Source organism: Cercospora kikuchii, assembly GCF_019650295.1.
Source record: "Cercospora kikuchii DNA, contig_00005, whole genome shotgun sequence".
In the NCBI taxonomy this organism is placed as follows: domain Eukaryota; kingdom Fungi; phylum Ascomycota; class Dothideomycetes; order Mycosphaerellales; family Mycosphaerellaceae; genus Cercospora; species Cercospora kikuchii.
In genome coordinates, this window is record NW_025408586.1 from 2,529,477 (window position 1) to 2,547,681 (window position 18,205).

An 18,205-nucleotide genomic window follows, 5' to 3' on the forward strand; every position below is an offset into this window, starting at 1 on the left:
AGCAACTACGTCCAGTTTAACGACCCCGGCGGCTGCGGCCACGGCCACCTCCATGACCACAACCCCGACCACCACGGTTCCAACGCGTAGCGAACCACACGCTGCGGCTGGTCGGTGCGGCTTTGAGGTTCTCGCGCGGTCCGTATTCGGACTCATCTGCATTGTCTGTCAGTACGCCATCGCCTTGCTGAACTCGAGAGGAATAACGACGACGGCACTTTGCTTTGTCATGATACTTACCGTCAACTTTGAACTTCTTCCAGAAATCCGCTGGCGCGCCGATGGGGAACTTGTACGCCGGTCGGTCGTACATTGGCACTCTGTCCTCGTGCGTGACCTGGCCATAGGTGTCCTTGAACCAGACAGCGTTCGCTCCCCCCTCAACATCCAGAGAAGAATCAGGGAATTTTGGCGATGCGCTGGAAGTTGGCAACCCCCCCGGGGCCGATGCTCTGCTCAGAATGGTGTTGTAGTCGACCTCACCAGCGTCCGCCATGTCGACATCGAGAGGATCGTCATCGAGGGAGCCACCACAAGCCTTCAGTGGTGCGCTGCCGTCCCAATCATGAAGATTCGGACCAGTGCGACCAGTCTTGTCAGCGAACTCCTTGTCGTACTGCATTCTCGCCGCAGCGACTAGACCGGTGAGGCCTGTGGTGTGCGTAGCGTGACACTCGAGATCCCTGGCAAACTGCGCATGGCCGGCATCGAGCTCGTTCGACAGCTGCGCTACTCGCGCTTCCAACATCTGTCGCCGGCTACTGCCACCTCTGCTACGAGCTGCGTGAGCGTCGTCCATGAGCTTTTGCGCGGCCATCTGCTTAGCCTCCTTCTCCTTCTGCGCGGCCATCTGCTCAGCCTCCTTCTCCTTCTGCGCGGCCATCTGCTTAGCCTCCTTCTTCTGTTTCGAAGCGAGAGTTCATCCATTCATTCCGCTGATTTGTGCCCTCACCCAGTCTCTCACCTCCTCGGTCGGAATGCCGATGGCAGTTTTGGGATCGAGGTCGCCGTCCATTGGCTGGGCAGTGCTGATGTCTGGAGAGTCGGGCGATGCGGCGGTGGACTTGCCCACGGCAGCATCGGACATGTTGTAGTCCGCCAAGTTCTTCTTGTCCTTCTCGAGGGGTTCGCCAACAGCATCGTTGGGAATGAACTTCAGTTTCTTTGGCGGGGCAGTGTTGGTGTTTGCCGAGTCGGACGTGTCGGCGGCGCGCTTGTCGCCTGCGGCGGCGCGTGGGTTGTGCTTGGCCATGGCCGAGCGAGAGACGTCCGGAATATTGTCGCGGCCGTGGGTGTTTGGGGCTGCTGCTGCTGCTGTTGCTCGTGGTCAGCTTCGAGTCGACCTTGATGCGCGGCGCCAATGCAACTTACCTTTCCTCGAGCGCCTCATTGCGAGATGACTTAGGTCGAAGTGTGTCGTCGCCAGACAACGGAGGCAGCTGAAGTATCAGAGCTGCAGGTGGGGCATTAGTGAATGGCATTGTGCAAGCTGGGGGGCATTGGAAAATGGGCCAATGAGAGTGCGCCAAGGAAACGCATGTGGAAGAGGTGAATACCATTGGTGAACGGGCACTGCGTCATTGCGGCACAGCCGATGCTGTGGACGACCGCGAGCTGCTACAAGATCATGACGCTCATATAGTATCTGATACCATGAGAAAAGAGCATGGATGCCAGCAGCTCAGATACGTTCAGCTACAAAGCAATTCCCAAGTAGACCCCAGAAGTCGAGAAACATGCTCAGACACAATTTTCCGTTCTCGAAGTTGGTGGCCGCGTGCATTCTTTCTGTCTCGTATGGCATCAATGATTACATCTCGTTCTTCCTGCCATTAATGTTAAAGGAACAGCTACTCAACATCTCTCGCTCACCCACAAAGGGGAAGCAGACAACAGAACCGTTAGACCCGCCATCAATGCTTGGGCGGCAGTTCGCAAACACCACGGACGAAATAGCAGTAACACACCGTGGTACCCCTATTGTCTACCTTGCAAGGCGACCTGGAGGAAGTGGACGGTGGAGGTGCGGTAGTGTGCGCTGCGCTCGTTGGAGTGGGCGTAGGACTAAGCATTCTGCTGGTGCTGACTGCGAGTGCGGAGCTGCCTGTCGCTGCACAGTAGTACTCCAAGCTTCCATCGAATTTTGTAATAGTGTTCAGATCAACCATTTGCCCATTATTGCAGGTGCACGCCGCGCCGCCAGCTATGGTTGTGACAGAAGAACCCGTCGTCCATGTCACCGGTGCAATTGTAGTGAGACGGCATGATGTGCCTGGCTCCTTGGATTGGAACGAAGCGGGAGCACCTGTGGCCTTCGTCGGACTGGCGTTTGTGCTCAACGTGGTTGTGGTGGCTTCGGTTGTCCACATTGTTGTCGAGGTTGGGGATGTCGATGATGCGGCTTCCGTGCTGAGGGCTGTCGCAACTGTGCTGATACTGCTGGTCGCCAATGAAGACCGTGATGCTGCTTTGGAGCCGGAAGATACAGCTTCTGTGCTGAGCATTGTTGAACTCGTGCCGATAGTGCTGGTCGTCAAAGAGGCTTCCGAGATTGTCGCAACGCTGGACAGGGCACCCGAGGCAATTCGACAAGACAGGGCTGTCGCAGGAGCCACAGAGCTGATGGACACATTTCCCTGGTAGATCAAAGTCTGTACAGGCACCTGATGCCCTTTCTGATCTCCTCGGGCTTCCCAATAGTGATGAGATACCATCTGTTGTGTGTCAGCCCAGACCTTGAATCCAGCTTTCTGGTAAGAGCAAATCCGCGTCTGCCCGGTCTTCGGATCTGTCTCCTCTCGATCTTCAGATTTGGCGTGCGGATCATACTGAATTAGCACTTTCCCCCTTGCGGTCTTGTCCATCTGCTCTCTTGACTGAGCAGAGCCAAGGAGAGGGATATATGTGACAACCTTTGGCTCTACATCCATCAAATTACGAATCAAACCTCGAAGTTGGTCAATCCTTCTTTGATAGCGGCAGTCATCGTCAGGTCTGCTGCCGGGTATGAGCACACCGGCGGGTTGAGGTGTGATGATGAGAGGTGGAAGGAGAACATGAGTCTTCTTGTCGAAGACATTACCGTCCATGACGAGTCTGGCCAGGCCATAGTTCGTCACGAACTCGGTTCCATCTCCTCTGAAAATCTTGACCCGTGTTCAGCACGTTTTCAGCGTCACAACAACTGACATTCAACTTACTGCTTTTTTGACATCACGCTCCCACACCGCATCGTCTGCTGGCATGCCCAATGGGTACTGTGGCGCTCTCTTCTTAGTGTCCATGAATGTCGGGTCTTCGAAGATGTGAGAAATGAAGACGCCTCCCGTAGAAACAATAACAAGGGAGGTACAGCCGTAGAGTCCTTGCACAGCAGTACTGAAGGGCGTAGATTTAAATGGAAATGCTTGCGAGCTTGTCCCGCCCAGGATATATGGCTGTCCGGGTTTTGGGTCTCCTGCCCATGGTCTCAGTGGAAGCACGTAGCACAGGTCTTTCCCGGAGCCTTGGAATTGAGCAATCATGAAGTCATCGTAGCTGTCGTAATCGTCGGGTGTCTCCATATCCCGCCGGCCCAAAGAGGCGCGTCGTGGTATAGCGCTCGGCCGATTTGTGGCAACACTGTGCGTGCACACATCGCAGCCGCTTTGTGCGCACAGTGTTGGTTCAATGGAAGCTGTTATAGAGGTGGTAGTCGTTGTGCCTGTGACAGTACATCCGCTGATAATGCTTTGGGAGGTCTCGCATACCTTGCTCGCGGCCGAACTTCCGATGGTTGTCGACCAGCAGGTGACATAATTGTTGGTCGCGGTAGCGAAATGAGTACATGTTGAACTGGATGTAGATGTAGATTGCGATGTCGAGAGCCTCGTCGAAGTCGTGTCCGACCTCGAAAGAGTGGCCGATGATGCTGTATTCTCCGATGTGGACTGAGTGGTCGAGCTCTCGAACGTCGAAGATGGTTTAATTGAGCTGGTCGGAGGTCTGGTCGAGCCAGTTCCCGACTTCAACGAGTGATCGTTGTTATTATCATTGCCATACTCAGGTTTCAGGTTCGGGATGGCCTTAATAGCATCATTCAGCGTGCCTAGCGTGCCCTTCAGCCCTTCCTTGACACCTTTCGAGAGGTCATCGACAGCCTTTTGAACAGACGCGGCAACGCAACGCAACGCGCCAAAGAGTGACTGCGTGCATCCGCCACCTTTGTGATCGTCAGGGATTCCCTTCAAAAGACCCTCTGTCATATTTCTGACCAATTTGAATTCCTCGATCAAAGGCTTTGGATTGATCTCGATTCCTCCAATCCACTGTTGAAGTCGTGGCATCGTGCCTTGCAATTTCTGTACAATTTCATCTTTCTTGGCTTGAACGTCCGTGTCACTTAGAGCTGTTGGTGCGGGCGTTGCATCTGCTGATGGCGATCCTGATGGGAGTATTGCGGATGAAGCGGTGGTGGCCACAGATGTAGATCGAGGGGGGCTGACATCTTGAGTGGATTTTTGCGTAGCGGGAACAGAAGTCAAGCCTGTATCTGAGGTCGTCTTGCTAGATTCCGGCAGAGGAGAGCCTGTTGCCTGCATGCTCAGAGAAAGACCCGTGGTTATGGTGTTGCTCGAGACAATCGAAGTTCCGACCACAGGAATACCAGTAGACGCAGATTCACGATAGCTTGTTCCACGTGCAGTCTGATTGAGACTGAGGCCGAGGGAGGTTATCGACCTGACCGTGCTGGTGGTAGTGGTTCGGGAAGAGTTCGTTGCCACAAAAGACGGCACTGGACTAGTCGAGGCTGTCGCTGCTCCATTTGTGCTGTTGCTGAAATGCAAGGGTGTCGAGCTCGTAGCATGGCCTGTTGCAGAGCCAGTGCCCACGAGGCCAAAGGTGCTTGAAGAAGGAGCCATGGGTATATAGTCGGAGTTGACAGAACTATTCATCGAGCTTGCTGTATTTGAGTAGACCAACGAGGTGATTCCAGTGCCAGCAACGACATCCCTTGGACTTACAACACTCGAAGTAGATGGAGTACGCCTTCCAAGATTTGGGCGTGTGTGGCTTCCAGACAAAAGTCCTGTGTCAACTTCGACAATTTCTGTCGAATTGAGTGCGTGATCGAGTGACCAAGTGAGGGAGGGCAATTCAGATGTAGCTTGAGGAAGGCTTGCAGGCGCAGGAGAGATTGCCGACATAGAGACAAAGGCGCTGTTGCGCCATGTTTGAGCGCCTTCAATGCCTGAGCAGATGCTCAGGAGGAGCAGAAACAAATTCATGGATGAGCGAGAGTTGTGGCCTGGAAATGAGAGGCCTTTGTGATGTGGTGCTGAGAGTCTCCCAGTGGCTTCCGCGCTCAGCTTGAATCGATCGGTGTCGATATCGTGGAGCAGGGTAGTGATTGTCATGGCAAACGAGGCAAGTTCTGGGTTCTGGATTGCGTCTACGAGTGATGCTTTCCTCATCACCAGTCAAGTAGGTAAATCGCGAACGACCCACCTGAAATGTGCAGCAAGAGCGCTGGAGTCCAGTTCATGCTTTCCTACTTTGCTCGGACATACCTCTTGCCTCTCATGTGGGGTATGAGTTCAGATCACGCCCTCGTCACAGCTCAATGAGTACCAAAGAAATCATAGCCACTCCAGACTCGTGCTTGGAACCAGACCACGAGAGGCCACGCTCTCTGCCATATCCGCATCCGAGATGGACTCTATCTTTCGACAGAGCGGATGCAGCAACATTGTGCAGGGCTTACAGCTGTTGCATGTCGCGTCTGAAGGCGCGCTCAAGCTCTTGCTTCTCACCTTGTGTGTCGAGCCGAGTCTCTGACAACGTTCTCGTGGAAAGAACGATCGGTCTTAAGATTGAAACAATTTCGAGGATGCTATCGGCTTGTGTTCTTATCCTTTTGGAGAAAGACCCGCAGACTGGATGTCCAGGTCCTGGCCAGAGGACAATCTCAGACGCCGGTGTTGCATAGCCCTGTCACTTTAGTCTGACACGTCCAACAGACCGCCTCTGGTAAGATGTGTAGGTTCTCTGAAGCCTTCCCGGCTCAACACTGCTGTACAGGTACTTCCACTGTCACATGCTGCGATCGTTGTGCACCTGTCATGGTGGCACTAGATTTGCAGCACACCCTCCGCCCGTGCAGCTTCAGGCACGAGCTCGCGCCTCCAAGTCGTCATCGAGCATCATCCGGGCGGTGCAGAAATCAACCATTTCAACGTTGGGATGGAGTCGATATGACCCGCGGTGCAGGTGTAGATGATGCCGTGAGAGGCATGCAACGCAGACTTCCATAGACGTCTGTAGAGTTCGATGTTACTGTGTGGACAGTGGAGGCTCTGAGGATGATCCTTGCCGAGTCTGCCGAAAAGCCCCTGCAGGCCAATGCGTTCGGTACCACGTGCACCTCTTTCCTCAGCAACAATCGTGAACTTTCCTTCCAACTTTCCTCCCAATCACTCCCCGGGCCAGCATTGCATTTCCCTCTCGGTGGCACAGCATTCCGGCGTCAGTTTCTGTTCATTGCTGGCGTTCTGGACATCTCCAAGCTTTGAACTGGCTAGAGGGAGAATTCTCGGCGGAATCTGAGACCTGACCGCCACCATGGCCGAGCAGGCAGACTGGGTCGACACGCCTGGCTCAGAGCAGTCTCGGAGGGAGGCATCAATTGTCGACCGGCATCTACCAGATGGATACAGTGCTGAGCCAGAGGCCGTGGTCTACGATGCACCCGGAAACGATGACTCGGGCTCCGTGCTATCCAAATCTCCAGAACCGGAATCGAGTCTGAGATTGCAAGGCGGGGACATGCATCGCGACATCTTCAAGATCAAGGCTCGAGCAAAGAATGAGGGAACCGTTCGCCGCTCCAACACCTTTGCTGCGAGGGAAAGCCCACGAATCATTCCTGCCGCCGAGGTTCCCGTGAGCGATCAACTACAGCCAGGTGGTATGCGAAGGCAGTATGTGCAGAGACACAGAGTACAGAGACGACTTAGCACGGTTGCCACACCGGTTACAAGGAACTTCGTGTCGTTTCTGGAGCTTTATGGCAGTTTTGCTGGCGAGGACCTGGAAGACACAGACTCCGATCTCGACACACTGGACACCGAATCAGCAATCGAGGACGAAGACGATGACGATCAAGCTCGAGAAAGGCGTCCGCTGCTTGGAAGGCGGAAAAGTTCGAAGCGGGCCAAGCGCGAGGGAGAAGCGGGCACCACCAAGGCGTTTTTCACACTACTAAAGGCATTCGTGGGGACTGGAATCATGTTTCTGCCGAAGGCTTTCAGAAACGGCGGCATTCTGTTCTCATCGATCACACTCATCATGGTTTCCATCATTACGACTTTGTGTTTCCGCCTCCTGCTCCAATGCAGAGAGAGGTATGGCGGTGGAGGTTATGGTGAGCTCGGAGATGCCATTTTTGGCCGCAAGTTTCGGAGTCTTATCCTGGCCTCAATCACGCTGTCCCAATTGGGCTTCGTCTGCGCTGGTCTGATCTTCACTGCTGAGAATCTGCTGTCCTTCTTGCACGCAATCGTCCCAGTCGACAAGCCTCAACCTTTCGACACGTCTGCACTCATCGCCATTCAATTCGTCATCCTGATTCCAATGGCACTAATCCGGAACATTGCGAAACTTGGGCCAGCTGCACTGCTTGCAGATGTGTTCATCCTTGTCGGACTGGTCTACATTTGGGCATACGACATCAAAGAGCTGGCCACGTATGGCATGGCTCCTACCGTGAAGCTCTTCAACCCCTCAGCGTTTACTCTTACGATCGGATCGGCAATCTTCACATTCGAAGGAATAGGACTCATCTTGCCCATTCAGTCTTCGATGAAGAACCCAGAGAAGTTCCCATACCTGCTGTACCTGGTCATGTTCATCATCACTTGCATCTTTACCTCGGTCGGTGCTTTGTGTTATGCCACGTTTGGTGAGGAGACTAAGATTCAAATTATCTCAAACTACCCTCAGGACAGCAAATTAGTCAACACTGTCCAGTTCATCTACTCCATGGCCGTGCTGGTGGGTGAGCCTGTACAGCTATTCCCGGCAGTGCGTATCATCGAACAGTGGCTCTTTGGCGACAAGGCTTCTGGAAAGAAGTCAAAGGGTGTCAAATGGTGGAAGAATCTTCTCCGCACCTCCATGATGCTGTTCTGTGGCCTCGTCGCTATCTTCGGCGCAGGTGATCTGGACAAGTTCGTGTCATTGATTGGCGCCTTTGCATGTGTACCACTGGTGTACATCTACCCACCACTCCTGCATCTGCGCGGCATGGCGGAGAAGAGATCGGAGAAGATCTTCGACATCTCTCTGATCACACTGGGCTTGTTTGCGTTCACTTTCACAACTGTCATGACACTCAAGCAGTGGGTTGAGGGCTCGTTGTAGAGAAGAAAAGTTCAACACGTGGAGATTTCGCCACTTCAACACATGTGTGATGTATTATGAGATTATAAGATATTCTAGATTAGCGAGCGCATGAAATGGAACGACTGTATATCATTATCCTTGAGTCTCGTCTCGGCATTCGTACGTGAATGGAAAGCGCACGCTTTCTCGCGGAACCGCACGTGTTAGCCCCACATCCGTCCAGACCACCACTCGTCTTCCTGCTTGATCACTCATCCTCTTCTCGACCGCACTTCTCGACAACAATCAGACTGAAGCACTTGCTTCGCCGCAATCATGTCTTCCAAAGTCATCAGTATCACCTCAACGGGCCACTTCAAACAGACCACCGCGTCTTCGACCTATACGGTGGTCGACTTCTACGCGTAAGTCGACATCTATGCGCCTCACGAGCCACAATGCGCTTGCAGCCCCGGCTCATGGCACAACTCCTCGCTAACCACCTCTTCTATCCATAGCGACTGGTGTGGTCCCTGCAAAGTCATCTCCCCCGTCTTCGAACAGCTCGCCGCCGCCGAATCGAAGCCCGGCCGAATCGTCTTCGCGAAAGTCAATGTCGACAATCAGCGAGATGTCGCGTCGATCTATGGGATATCAGCGTACGTAAAGCGTGGCTTCAGGCCTAGAAACTGGGAAAGAGCGCCGAGCTGACATGAACAAATAACAGCATGCCAACCTTCCTAGTCCTCAAAGGCAGTAAAGTCGTCGAAACCGTCCGCGGCGCAAACCCCACCCCCCTCCGATCCGCTATCCTCTCCGCCGCCGCCGATGCCGCCAAAGGCCCTGCGAAAGCTTCACAACTCTTTTCTGGGAAGGGCCAGACTCTTGGTGGTGCAGGTAGCGCTTCCTCTTCCGGTTCCGCTTCTTCAGTCGGCGCGAATTTGACGGCGAACCTACCGAATATTGGACAAGCTTTCAGCGCACCTGGTGCTTTCGCGCAAGGAAGAGGGTTCCCTGCGCTGATTGTGAGGTTTTTGGGATTGTATTTCTCGACGCTGTTTAGCTTCGATCCGGCGAGGACGGCGGAGGAGAGTCCGTTTGCGGTTAAGAAGGGGAGTGTGAGGGCTCGTTGAGCGGGGTGGAACACGGGTGGAAAGGACACGAAGCATGGAATATGGCGTTAAGGCGTTACAAGAGCGGCGAAGGTGATACCACAGGTTTTGATTGCGACTTTGTCGTTACGACAGGACTGGAACGACACGTTTCGAGGGAATGATGGCCTTGAATCAGACCAACACGAATCATGATACATATTTCCATGAATGGGAAAAGTAAGCAATCCATGCTCTCTACCCAGTTCCCTTCCGCAGATTGCCCATCCCCACAGGCACCTGTCGAAATGCAATACACCTCTCCTCACGGCGAACTCCCACGAATCATCTTCCGCGGCCACTCAATCCACTTCCAAAGATCCTGGTCCAACTGCTGCTCCACACACTCCAGCGTCCACTTCGGCCACCCCCTCACAAACCACGAAGTCTCCTTAACATGAAATAGCACCGCAAAATACGCCATCAACACCAACGTACACTGCTCCCTCCCGTTCAACAACTCCACAAACCTCTCATCCACCCCCGAAGCCAACCAGCTCATCAACAACCCCACGGCATCCTGCGGATTCCTTTCCCCAAAATCCTCTACCTCCAAAAAAACCGTATTCAACTCCTGCACCGCCTTCCGATAACTCTGCTCAACCTCCAGATCCTTAATTTGCTGCTCATCAATCATATCCATCAACTGCATGACTTCCGTCCGATTCGACCGATCGACTTTCCCGCGTCCTTGCGCGCGAGCGATTATAGGCGCGACTTCCGAAGTTATGAGCCGTTGCCAATGCGGTCGAATCATAGCTCTCACACCCCTCACGACTTGAATCCAACCGCAAATCGCTTGGATGGGATCTTCGGGTTGATGGATTTGTGCCATGCCTAATTGATGCATGTGTAAAATCCCAGAAAGAGCAAAAATCGGAGCGCATGTTGCGGGATCGGGGTTTTGGATTACAGATAAGTAAGCTGAAATTGCGGCGTCGTAGTGTTCGGAGGATTTTAAGAGACAATGATTCCGTTCTGAAGGGTAGATTATTGCGCGGTGGAGGGCTGCTAGGGCCAAGAGGCCGCGGAGGAGGTAAGGGAATTGGAAGCCTAGGTCTACGAGGGTGGATTGGTAGGTGTGCAGGGTTGAGGGGGAGGTGCAGGTTAGGGAGGTGTTGAGGGTCCAGAAGTGGAGGAGTTTGAGGTCTGGTATTGCGAGGTCTGGTGGGTCGGAAGCGTTGTTGCCTTGAGTGTCGGGTGTGTTTGGGATATTGGAGTACCAGCCTGGTGAGGGTGTTGGTGAGGCATTGTTGCTTCCTTTTGCTCCTGTTACTTGTCCGCGTGGATTGGGCCATGTGCAATCAAGGTCTAAACGGGTGCCTAGAATTGATATTAGTTAGAAAGAACATGAAGACGACAATCGACTATTCGGGAACGAAATGCTTCGGAAAGCTTACTTACACGGCGCACACCGCGGCTTGGTCTCGTCACATTTGACGTGCCGTCGCTTGCACACCAAACAGCCTCGTCGGGATTTGGTGTGCGTCTTTCGTACCATCATTGCACATGTCGTATCGACATCAGAAGCTACGACTGAAGCGAGGTACACGACCAATGCGAGCGATTGCGACTGCTGCGTATGTGCCTGAGGCAACAGCGTCCTCACTAAAACTAAAACTAAAACCTAAGCTAAATGTATCTCAATTGATGGAGGGTTCTATCTACGAAAGCCGATTTTTCCACCAGCTTAATAAGGCGGAGAACTAACAACATGAAACGGAGAACTACCTGACTTGCCCAATTTGTCCTTTGCGCGTTTTAGTTCGGATCAGATCCGTCGGTGATGTGTTCCGACTGGCTTGTCTTACCATACATACTGTCGCTTTCGATACGACGAATCTTGGCAATGGACGTACGTTGTTGGCGCGGACGCCTTCCGTTAGGTTGTCTCTTTTGCTCGCACACTTGATGAATCCATGACAGTACTTTGACTGAATCAAAAGCAAAGCATTGATCAAGGTTGCACGTCCTTCTTGCGAATGCCGGTTTACCCATCAGCGCGGAGCTAATTCAGCGGATTGAAGCGGGAAACTAGGACATCTGCTTAGCTGATCAAGATCTCTTGCGCCTTTGAGTTCGGGCCAAAGCCGCTGCAGGATTTCCTCGACAGGCTTGCCCCACGAAGACTTCGCTTTGGATCCGATGTCAGAGTCTTGGCGATTAGTCGTCTTCTTTTTCTTCTTGTCCATCAACTTTTCGGCGAATATTTCTTGTGGCCGATCGTCTCTTGTGCTTCGGCTTACAGACCAATTGTTACTAAGCAGATTTGCGACTGACGACACTTCGGGAGGTGTGGAGTACATTTTGACGGCTACGGGTTTCCAGATATGGAGGCTTAGATGTTGAAGTGGGACCTCATTGTGAGATTTTTGTTGTGAAATGCAAGTGAAGATTCCCCGGGCGAGATGTTCATCGATTGCGCAGTTGATGAATGCGTCGAGTATGTGCTGATTCAAGACTTGAACTCCTTGAGGAGAGAAATCTGGCTGCAACTTGGGACCATGAAGGGTGGAAAAGCCTCGGCAAGGCGCTTGGTTGAACGCTTTTGAGTTCCGGGTTCTCGCGCCTCGTAGTTCAGGCCATGTGCTGTCAACTTCATCGTTCGCATCGCCGGATAGCCAGCCGAACACGGAATAATCGGAACAATCTAGGGTTAGGTTCAGCACTCGGAGCTTTGGGAGAGTGCCTAGGATTTTGTAACTTCCGACTTCTGCTGCATTGCCTTTTGAACGGCGGATGGGTATTGCAAGTTTTTCCAACCGTGTGCAATACTTGTGAACGGCTGCTAAGACTCCTGGATGTTTCGTGCAGAGGTATTCCCAAAATTGCGGTTTTTCGTTGTGGGTCCCGGCTTGCATGAGCCAGAGACTTTTTAATGTTGGTCCGTGACGCTTTAGTACAGGCTCCATGTCCACGAGATGCAGATGATCGCTGAGTTGGAGGGTTTCCAACGCAGGAATCGTCACAAGGAAGCGTTGAAGTTCCTCAAATGTTGCATTCGAAGCATATTTCGGCTCGGGAATGTTCAAGGAAATGGAGCGTAGGTCTCGGAAGGGAACCGCACACAGTTGCTGATAGAAGCATGCGTCGCCGCGCCCTGGCAACTCCAATGATCGCAGAACAGAAAAGTCGGTGAACTCTGTCCACATTGCTAGTGTCCACGTAGAGATATACGTATGCCTCTCCTTGTCGAGACGAATGCTGTGCAAAGATCCTCGGGTACGAGGCTGCAGCGCGTTTGTCGTTACCAGCCCTTCTCCTGGCAACGCCTTGTTGCCCAAAAACGCGCTTGATTCTGTGTATCGTGACACTAAGACCTTCCTCAGATTCGTCGCAGTGCTACAGACGAAGCGATGCAGAGCGGCTATCTCGTTGGCTTGTCGTGGTTCTGTATTTGGCAGGCTGCGTGAAGAATGCCATATGGTGTATTCGAGACGAAACGCATACAGATTCGGCGAACTGAACAACTTGCAGTCCGAGGCGTACGGAAAGGGTTGATCGCGGTTCGTCCAGCGGAAAGAATTGAGCCAAAGCTTACAAGGGGGAAGGCGCTCCTGGAGAGTTTCGATGATGATTTCTGGCATTCGCTGCACGCAGTTCCAGAACAGATCGGTCAAGGCTGGAAGCTGACTGATCAGTTTCACGACAGGCTGCCAGGACTGTTCTGGAAGGCATTCGACTGCTGAGAGGTCGCTTGTTCTCTCCAGCAAAGGGAATGAAACACTTGGATCATGATTGTCGAACAAAGTCTCGCCAAAGTCTTCGTAGGCTTGTGCTTTACGCCAACCGGCCGGCCCTCTGCTGAACTCATCGTCCCGCGGCTTTGGCCCAGGCCCAGCTATTTCGAGGCGACGTACATGTTTGAGGCTATTCGTGCGCTTCAAGCTCTCTAAGCAATCTTCTACGTCTGCCTTGAGGAGCCTTTCAGAGTTGATGAAGATGCTGATGCTGCGGTGTTGGAAGACCTTTGCAACGGCTCTCCATTCTGTGCATACCAAGGCAAAGTTTTGGGAACTTGCGGCATGTATCTGGGCCAAACAATCGCATACTAAGAGGAGAATGTCGAATGGCAACTGCGTAGATGACATGATGATTTTGAGTTGTTGTGCGGTCAAGGCAGTAACGTTAGTACAACGTGCAACAAATTGAGAAAGCCTGAAGGATCGTGGCTCAAAATTACTTGGCCAGATTTGATGGGTGCTCCATCAAACCTTACTGGGGGGCCAAGACTTGAATAAGGAATTGATCATCGAGATTGGTGTCATCGCCACTAATAATCTGCTGGAGCTTAGAAGACTGTGTCGTCTAGCAACGGCTGAGTACTTGGAAGGACTTAGGAAAAAGTGCTTCCTGTGGATTTCTCGTTTTCCAAGCCTTCAAGCCCGAGATGCGCTTTCACTGCCAGAATTGAGCCTCTGGATCGCAATGCACCTCTGGCTCAACTAGATCATCGAAGCTGAACAGTTCTTCCATCTTGAAAGACCGCGAAGGCTCCGTATTCCAGTCTTCTGTCAACGATACTGGACTCGCCGTCGTTCCAGTGATGAGATCCGGAACAAATGTCGCTGCAGGAGTCATATTCATTGACCCTGCCGTGCGTTCTCGTCTTGAAAATCCAAGGTACTCCCTCGGCGTGAAACCCGTGGCCTTCTTGAAACTTCGATGAAAATGGTATTTAGTCAAGCCTGCCTCTTTCGCCAGAATCTCTAGTGAAGGAACGGTCGCATCCTCTGGTAGCGCGTCCAGTTTCTTGCAGATTCGTTCAATAGCCTGATCTGCCTGCGGCACGAAAACCTCCAGCTCCGGTCGGCATCTTTTGCATGCTCTGTAGCCTGCTGCGACAGCTTCTGAACCTGTGTCGAAGAACTCAACATTTGAGTATCGAGCAAGCCGGGCTTTGCAGACGGGCCGGCAGTAGATCCTGGTTGTTTTCACGCAGTAGACAAATTGGCCATCGGCTTTGGGATCTTTTGTGCGGACAGCGTGCCATCTCGTGGAGTCTGTGGTGAAGGGGCTCATCGTGGGCTTTGAGTGTCGCGTTGATCATTTTGCGTCCGGAAAGACTGCACCATGTTGCTTGCAGCCTCGGGAGGAACGAGTCGTGGTAGTCATTGCTCTGGAAGTGAGCAATGGGATGGAGTAAGCGCCACCAGCGCGGCGCAGATCCGAAAGCGAAATTCTCGTGCTAAACTGACCCAATAGAGGCAAAGCAAAGGAGGGAGTAGGAGGTAGAAAGACGAGGTCAGACATTGAATTCGCAACGATATTGTTGGCGATCCTTCTAGATTACCAAAATGAAGAGGGACTCGTGATGTTGAAAATCGGGCTTCAGCTACAATCGAACGAGTATCTTGCGCGCGATATCCCATTCCTTCGTCGTGATAAATATCTACCCTACATCAATTTGGGGCTGTTCTTTACTAGCGCCGCTGCCGATGGTGAACAGTGAGCTCATTCGCTTCTATATGAAGATCAATCAGTAATGATAATTATAGCGCATCCTGCACCGCGCAGATAGACTTCTCGATCGCCAATGCACGTTCAGAAGATGTCAGTTTCCGGTCAATTGGTAAAACTTTCCGTCATCGTGCTTGACATCGAGTTATTATACTACATGACCTCAACTGAGTGCCGCATATAAGTTGTGCATTCAGATGCGTACTGGCCGGTAGCAATACCACTGCAACGGTGACCAACTCTTTTCCATCGACTAGAAAAAAAAAAGGACTCGAAGACACCACACGGACATTAGTCAAAAGGAATTAAGAGTTGGAGCAAAAACCAATGTTCACATACTAGCGTCCTAGTATGCTTCGATATTTGGGAAAAGTACTTCTCTCGGAGTTTCCTTTTATTGCCGTATTTTGCTTACTCGCCAGCACAACTTCTTTGGAGGCACTATGGGCTTTCAGCTCTCAAACTCGCTTACTCGCCAGCACAACTTCTCTGGAGGCACTATAGGCTTTAGGCGATTTGTTTGATTTTCCAACGAATGTAAAGCCCCCGGACCGAAATTGCCCCAGAAACAACAGTGCGACACATACGCGGGTCGAATGAACGACCTTGAGGTGATCAGTCTCAATCGCACTCCGCCATGTTGACGGTGAGTCAGCAGCATTTAGAGTGCATTATCAGTGCCAGCAAACGCGGCGGCGCGGGCAGCGAGACTCCGGTGGCAGGAGGCGTGCTGCGGTAAGCAGGGGTCACGTCAAGTGAAGGCAAAGTGAAGCTCAGCCGACGCGACAAAACAAACGCCTTCGCGCGCACATAATTTCACTCGAACTCCCCACCAACTTTGGCACTTTCCAAGCAACACGACGCTTCGCCGACAAGTCGTGCAATGTATCGCTTCACCTTGTCCGACTTACCGTGCTTGCCATCGAAGAAGCCGCTGTCGCCACCTTCCGAAGCGGACAGCGAGTCCAGCGAGAAAACCGTGGTCCCGGAGACTATCGACCAGACTGAGCACGATGTTGTTGGCGTCTCCGCGAACGATGAAGAAGAATACATCGGCCACGATCCGAACGAGTGGGCCGGGATCCAGGGATGGGCTCTTGAGAGGCGCCCAGCGCCACCAAGTACCGCCTCTTTCGGTCTCGAAATAGACGATGAGACTGAACAGGGCGAGACAGATGTAAGTAGCGATGAGTATATGTACGCGAACGTTCACTGACAATGGATACGCAGCTCGAGGATGAGCTTGAACCCTCCGAGCAGAGTTTCGATGACCAGGAGCAGCAGACCTCTGGAGTCTACGGCGAAAATGATGCGGAAGAGGACAGTGCCGAAGCTGAGACGGACGGCGAGGATACTGGCGTCAGCAACATGGACTCAGTCCAAGAAAGTAGAGACGGCACCACCGATTCAGAGTCTGGAGAATCGAGCGATGACGAGTTTGAAACCAATGGCGACCGATACGAGACCTCGCACGCCGACGAATTCACCGTCCAGGAGACCTATCGCACGCATACCTACTTCTCTCCAACAGGCGCCATGAAAGCGAAGAAGCTCAATGACATTCAAACCGCAACCGGACAGTATGCTGAAGCCTACCTCGACGAGAGCATGCATCCTCGCTGGCCACATGGTCCCAGCAAAGGGCAGATAATGTCAGAGACCAGCTGGAGTCTGCCTTTTCTTGAGGCGCTTGCCGCCCTTGCTGCCGTTTGTCCGGACGGTTTCAAGGCGAGTAGGCTACTGGGAAAGCTCATCAAGGGGAGACATAAGCGAGGCTACAGCATGACCCCGAGTGTTCAACCGCAGGAAGTTCGACGTCTGTGCTACAGTCTGCGCAGCCGTCAGGAGGACGCCGCCTCTCGTCAGATGCATTGAGATAAGGACCGAAGACTTTAAGCGATGGTTGGGAGCCCTGAAGCTGTCAGCGACATGATTGTCAGAACGCATTGGAGCCGGAACTTGATATGTCCGAGGAAGTGAGAGAAGTGAGCGACAACGCTCCAGACAGTCCGGCTCCGCAATGAACCCTACGTGGGATACATGTCCCATACGGTCGCAGAAGATGGCGCAAAGTAGTGTGCGCACACGCTGATCGTAGGCAATGGTACTCTCATCCCGTACTCCACCCATACTTACTCCCACCTTCTCCACGAGCCCTCTTTCCCTCCGCCCACTTGTCCTTCAGCGCATCCTGCTGCGTTTGCGCATTATTAACCAACTGCTGCAGGCTGTGCTTACCCGGCGCCACCGCCTTGACAGCCCGATGCTCAATGACTTCACCCGCTGCCCTTGCCCGCTCGTTCTCAGCGTACTGTGCATCCAGATCGAAGTGTCTCACATTGACCTCTTTGGCGTTGCGACCGAAAAGCTGGCGTCTTTGAGCTGCTGTTAGGTTCATGTCTGCTGCTACTGCTTCCAGAGAGTTGGGATTGCTTGAGGCCGGAGGTGCTGCATGCGTAGGTTGTGATGGTACTTGCGAGTTGACTTGTGAATGCGACGCAGTCATTGATTCGTATTCGTTTGTGCTGGCCTCGGGTGGGAGATCATCTTCTTCCTGCGTGACGGAAAATAATGACTTCTTAGGCTTTGGCTTGGATGGCTCGGCTACCGCAGGAATGTCGTCGGAAGCAGCAACAGCTTGCGCAAACGCGCCGTTCGTTTTGAGCTTCGTCATGTCATCGATAGGTATCTTGGGCAGCGGCTTTTTCTTCTTCTTGTTCGATACGCTCAGCGGTAGAAATCTTGTAGCCTTGCCTACGAGTTTCGGCTCAGGTGGAGCGTCATTCTTCTTCTGCTCTGTCTTTGCCTCTCCGACGTCGTTGAGATCTGGCGCTGTGTACGTCTCCTCATCATCTGTCCGCTGTGGAAGCGGGTTGCGACTGAATGCCGCCTCGCTGCTTGTCTTCAAATTCACGCCCTTCTTCAGTGTTGCTGTGGCAGGTTTCTTTGGCGCTGGGAGAAGCGCATTGAAGCCACTGAATGCACCACCTGTCCTCGCTCTTTTTGCTGGCGGCCCATCTGTCCCGTCCTCGCCATTCTGTCCTGGCTCTGGCTTCAGGGTCGGCAGGCTGACTTGTAGTTTTCCTGGTGCTGCTCTCTGGAATGCTGGCTTCGCGACGGGTGTCGCTTTCGGTGCTGAGGCCGGGCTCTCGTTCGAAGATTCGTCCTCGCTATCAGAGTAATTCACCAGTAACGCCATGATTGTTGTGTGACGAAATCGTGGTTGTTGTCAC

At 52.8% G+C, this 18,205-nt stretch overlaps 9 protein-coding genes across 9 annotated transcripts; 3 read left to right on the forward strand and 6 right to left on the reverse strand.

Annotated features, from left to right (window-relative positions):
* Positions 1-16: 16 nt before the first annotated feature.
* On the reverse strand, positions 17-1,390 carry CKM354_000875600 (uncharacterized protein; the record flags this gene model as incomplete). Its single annotated transcript, XM_044804149.1, has 4 exons — positions 17-156; positions 241-901; positions 953-1,314; positions 1,372-1,390. 4 exons carry the CDS (start codon positions 1,388-1,390, stop codon positions 17-19), a joined length of 1,182 nt encoding a protein of 393 aa, XP_044660084.1.
* Positions 1,391-1,913: 523 nt separating this feature from the next.
* Positions 1,914-5,396, reverse strand: CKM354_000875700 (uncharacterized protein; the record flags this gene model as incomplete). Its single annotated transcript, XM_044804150.1, has 3 exons — positions 1,914-3,146; positions 3,201-3,834; positions 3,889-5,396. 3 exons carry the CDS (start codon positions 5,394-5,396, stop codon positions 1,914-1,916), a joined length of 3,375 nt encoding a protein of 1,124 aa, XP_044660085.1.
* A 1,204-nt stretch (positions 5,397-6,600) lies between these two features.
* On the forward strand, positions 6,601-8,400 carry CKM354_000875800 (uncharacterized protein; the record flags this gene model as incomplete). Its single annotated transcript, XM_044804151.1, has 1 exon — positions 6,601-8,400. One exon carries the CDS (start codon positions 6,601-6,603, stop codon positions 8,398-8,400), a length of 1,800 nt encoding a protein of 599 aa, XP_044660086.1.
* A 297-nt stretch (positions 8,401-8,697) lies between these two features.
* CKM354_000875900 (uncharacterized protein) lies at positions 8,698-9,494 on the forward strand (the record flags this gene model as incomplete). The annotated part of the gene is made up of 3 exons (XM_044804152.1): positions 8,698-8,786; positions 8,880-9,020; positions 9,089-9,494. 3 exons carry the CDS (start codon positions 8,698-8,700, stop codon positions 9,492-9,494), a joined length of 636 nt encoding a protein of 211 aa, XP_044660087.1.
* Positions 9,495-9,777: 283 nt separating this feature from the next.
* On the reverse strand, positions 9,778-11,016 carry CKM354_000876000 (uncharacterized protein; the record flags this gene model as incomplete). The annotated part of the gene is made up of 2 exons (XM_044804153.1): positions 9,778-10,835; positions 10,917-11,016. The coding sequence occupies 2 exons, from the start codon at positions 11,014-11,016 to the stop codon at positions 9,778-9,780; spliced, it is 1,158 nt and encodes a 385-aa protein (XP_044660088.1).
* A 493-nt stretch (positions 11,017-11,509) lies between these two features.
* CKM354_000876100 (uncharacterized protein) lies at positions 11,510-13,603 on the reverse strand (the record flags this gene model as incomplete). The annotated part of the gene is made up of 1 exon (XM_044804154.1): positions 11,510-13,603. The coding sequence occupies one exon, from the start codon at positions 13,601-13,603 to the stop codon at positions 11,510-11,512; it is 2,094 nt and encodes a 697-aa protein (XP_044660089.1).
* A 307-nt stretch (positions 13,604-13,910) lies between these two features.
* CKM354_000876200 (uncharacterized protein) lies at positions 13,911-14,534 on the reverse strand (the record flags this gene model as incomplete). Its single annotated transcript, XM_044804155.1, has 1 exon — positions 13,911-14,534. The coding sequence occupies one exon, from the start codon at positions 14,532-14,534 to the stop codon at positions 13,911-13,913; it is 624 nt and encodes a 207-aa protein (XP_044660090.1).
* Positions 14,535-15,855: 1,321 nt separating this feature from the next.
* On the forward strand, positions 15,856-16,847 carry CKM354_000876300 (uncharacterized protein; the record flags this gene model as incomplete). The annotated part of the gene is made up of 2 exons (XM_044804156.1): positions 15,856-16,149; positions 16,203-16,847. 2 exons carry the CDS (start codon positions 15,856-15,858, stop codon positions 16,845-16,847), a joined length of 939 nt encoding a protein of 312 aa, XP_044660091.1.
* Positions 16,848-17,082: 235 nt separating this feature from the next.
* CKM354_000876400 (uncharacterized protein) lies at positions 17,083-18,171 on the reverse strand (the record flags this gene model as incomplete). Its single annotated transcript, XM_044804157.1, has 1 exon — positions 17,083-18,171. The coding sequence occupies one exon, from the start codon at positions 18,169-18,171 to the stop codon at positions 17,083-17,085; it is 1,089 nt and encodes a 362-aa protein (XP_044660092.1).
* Positions 18,172-18,205: the final 34 nt, after the last annotated feature.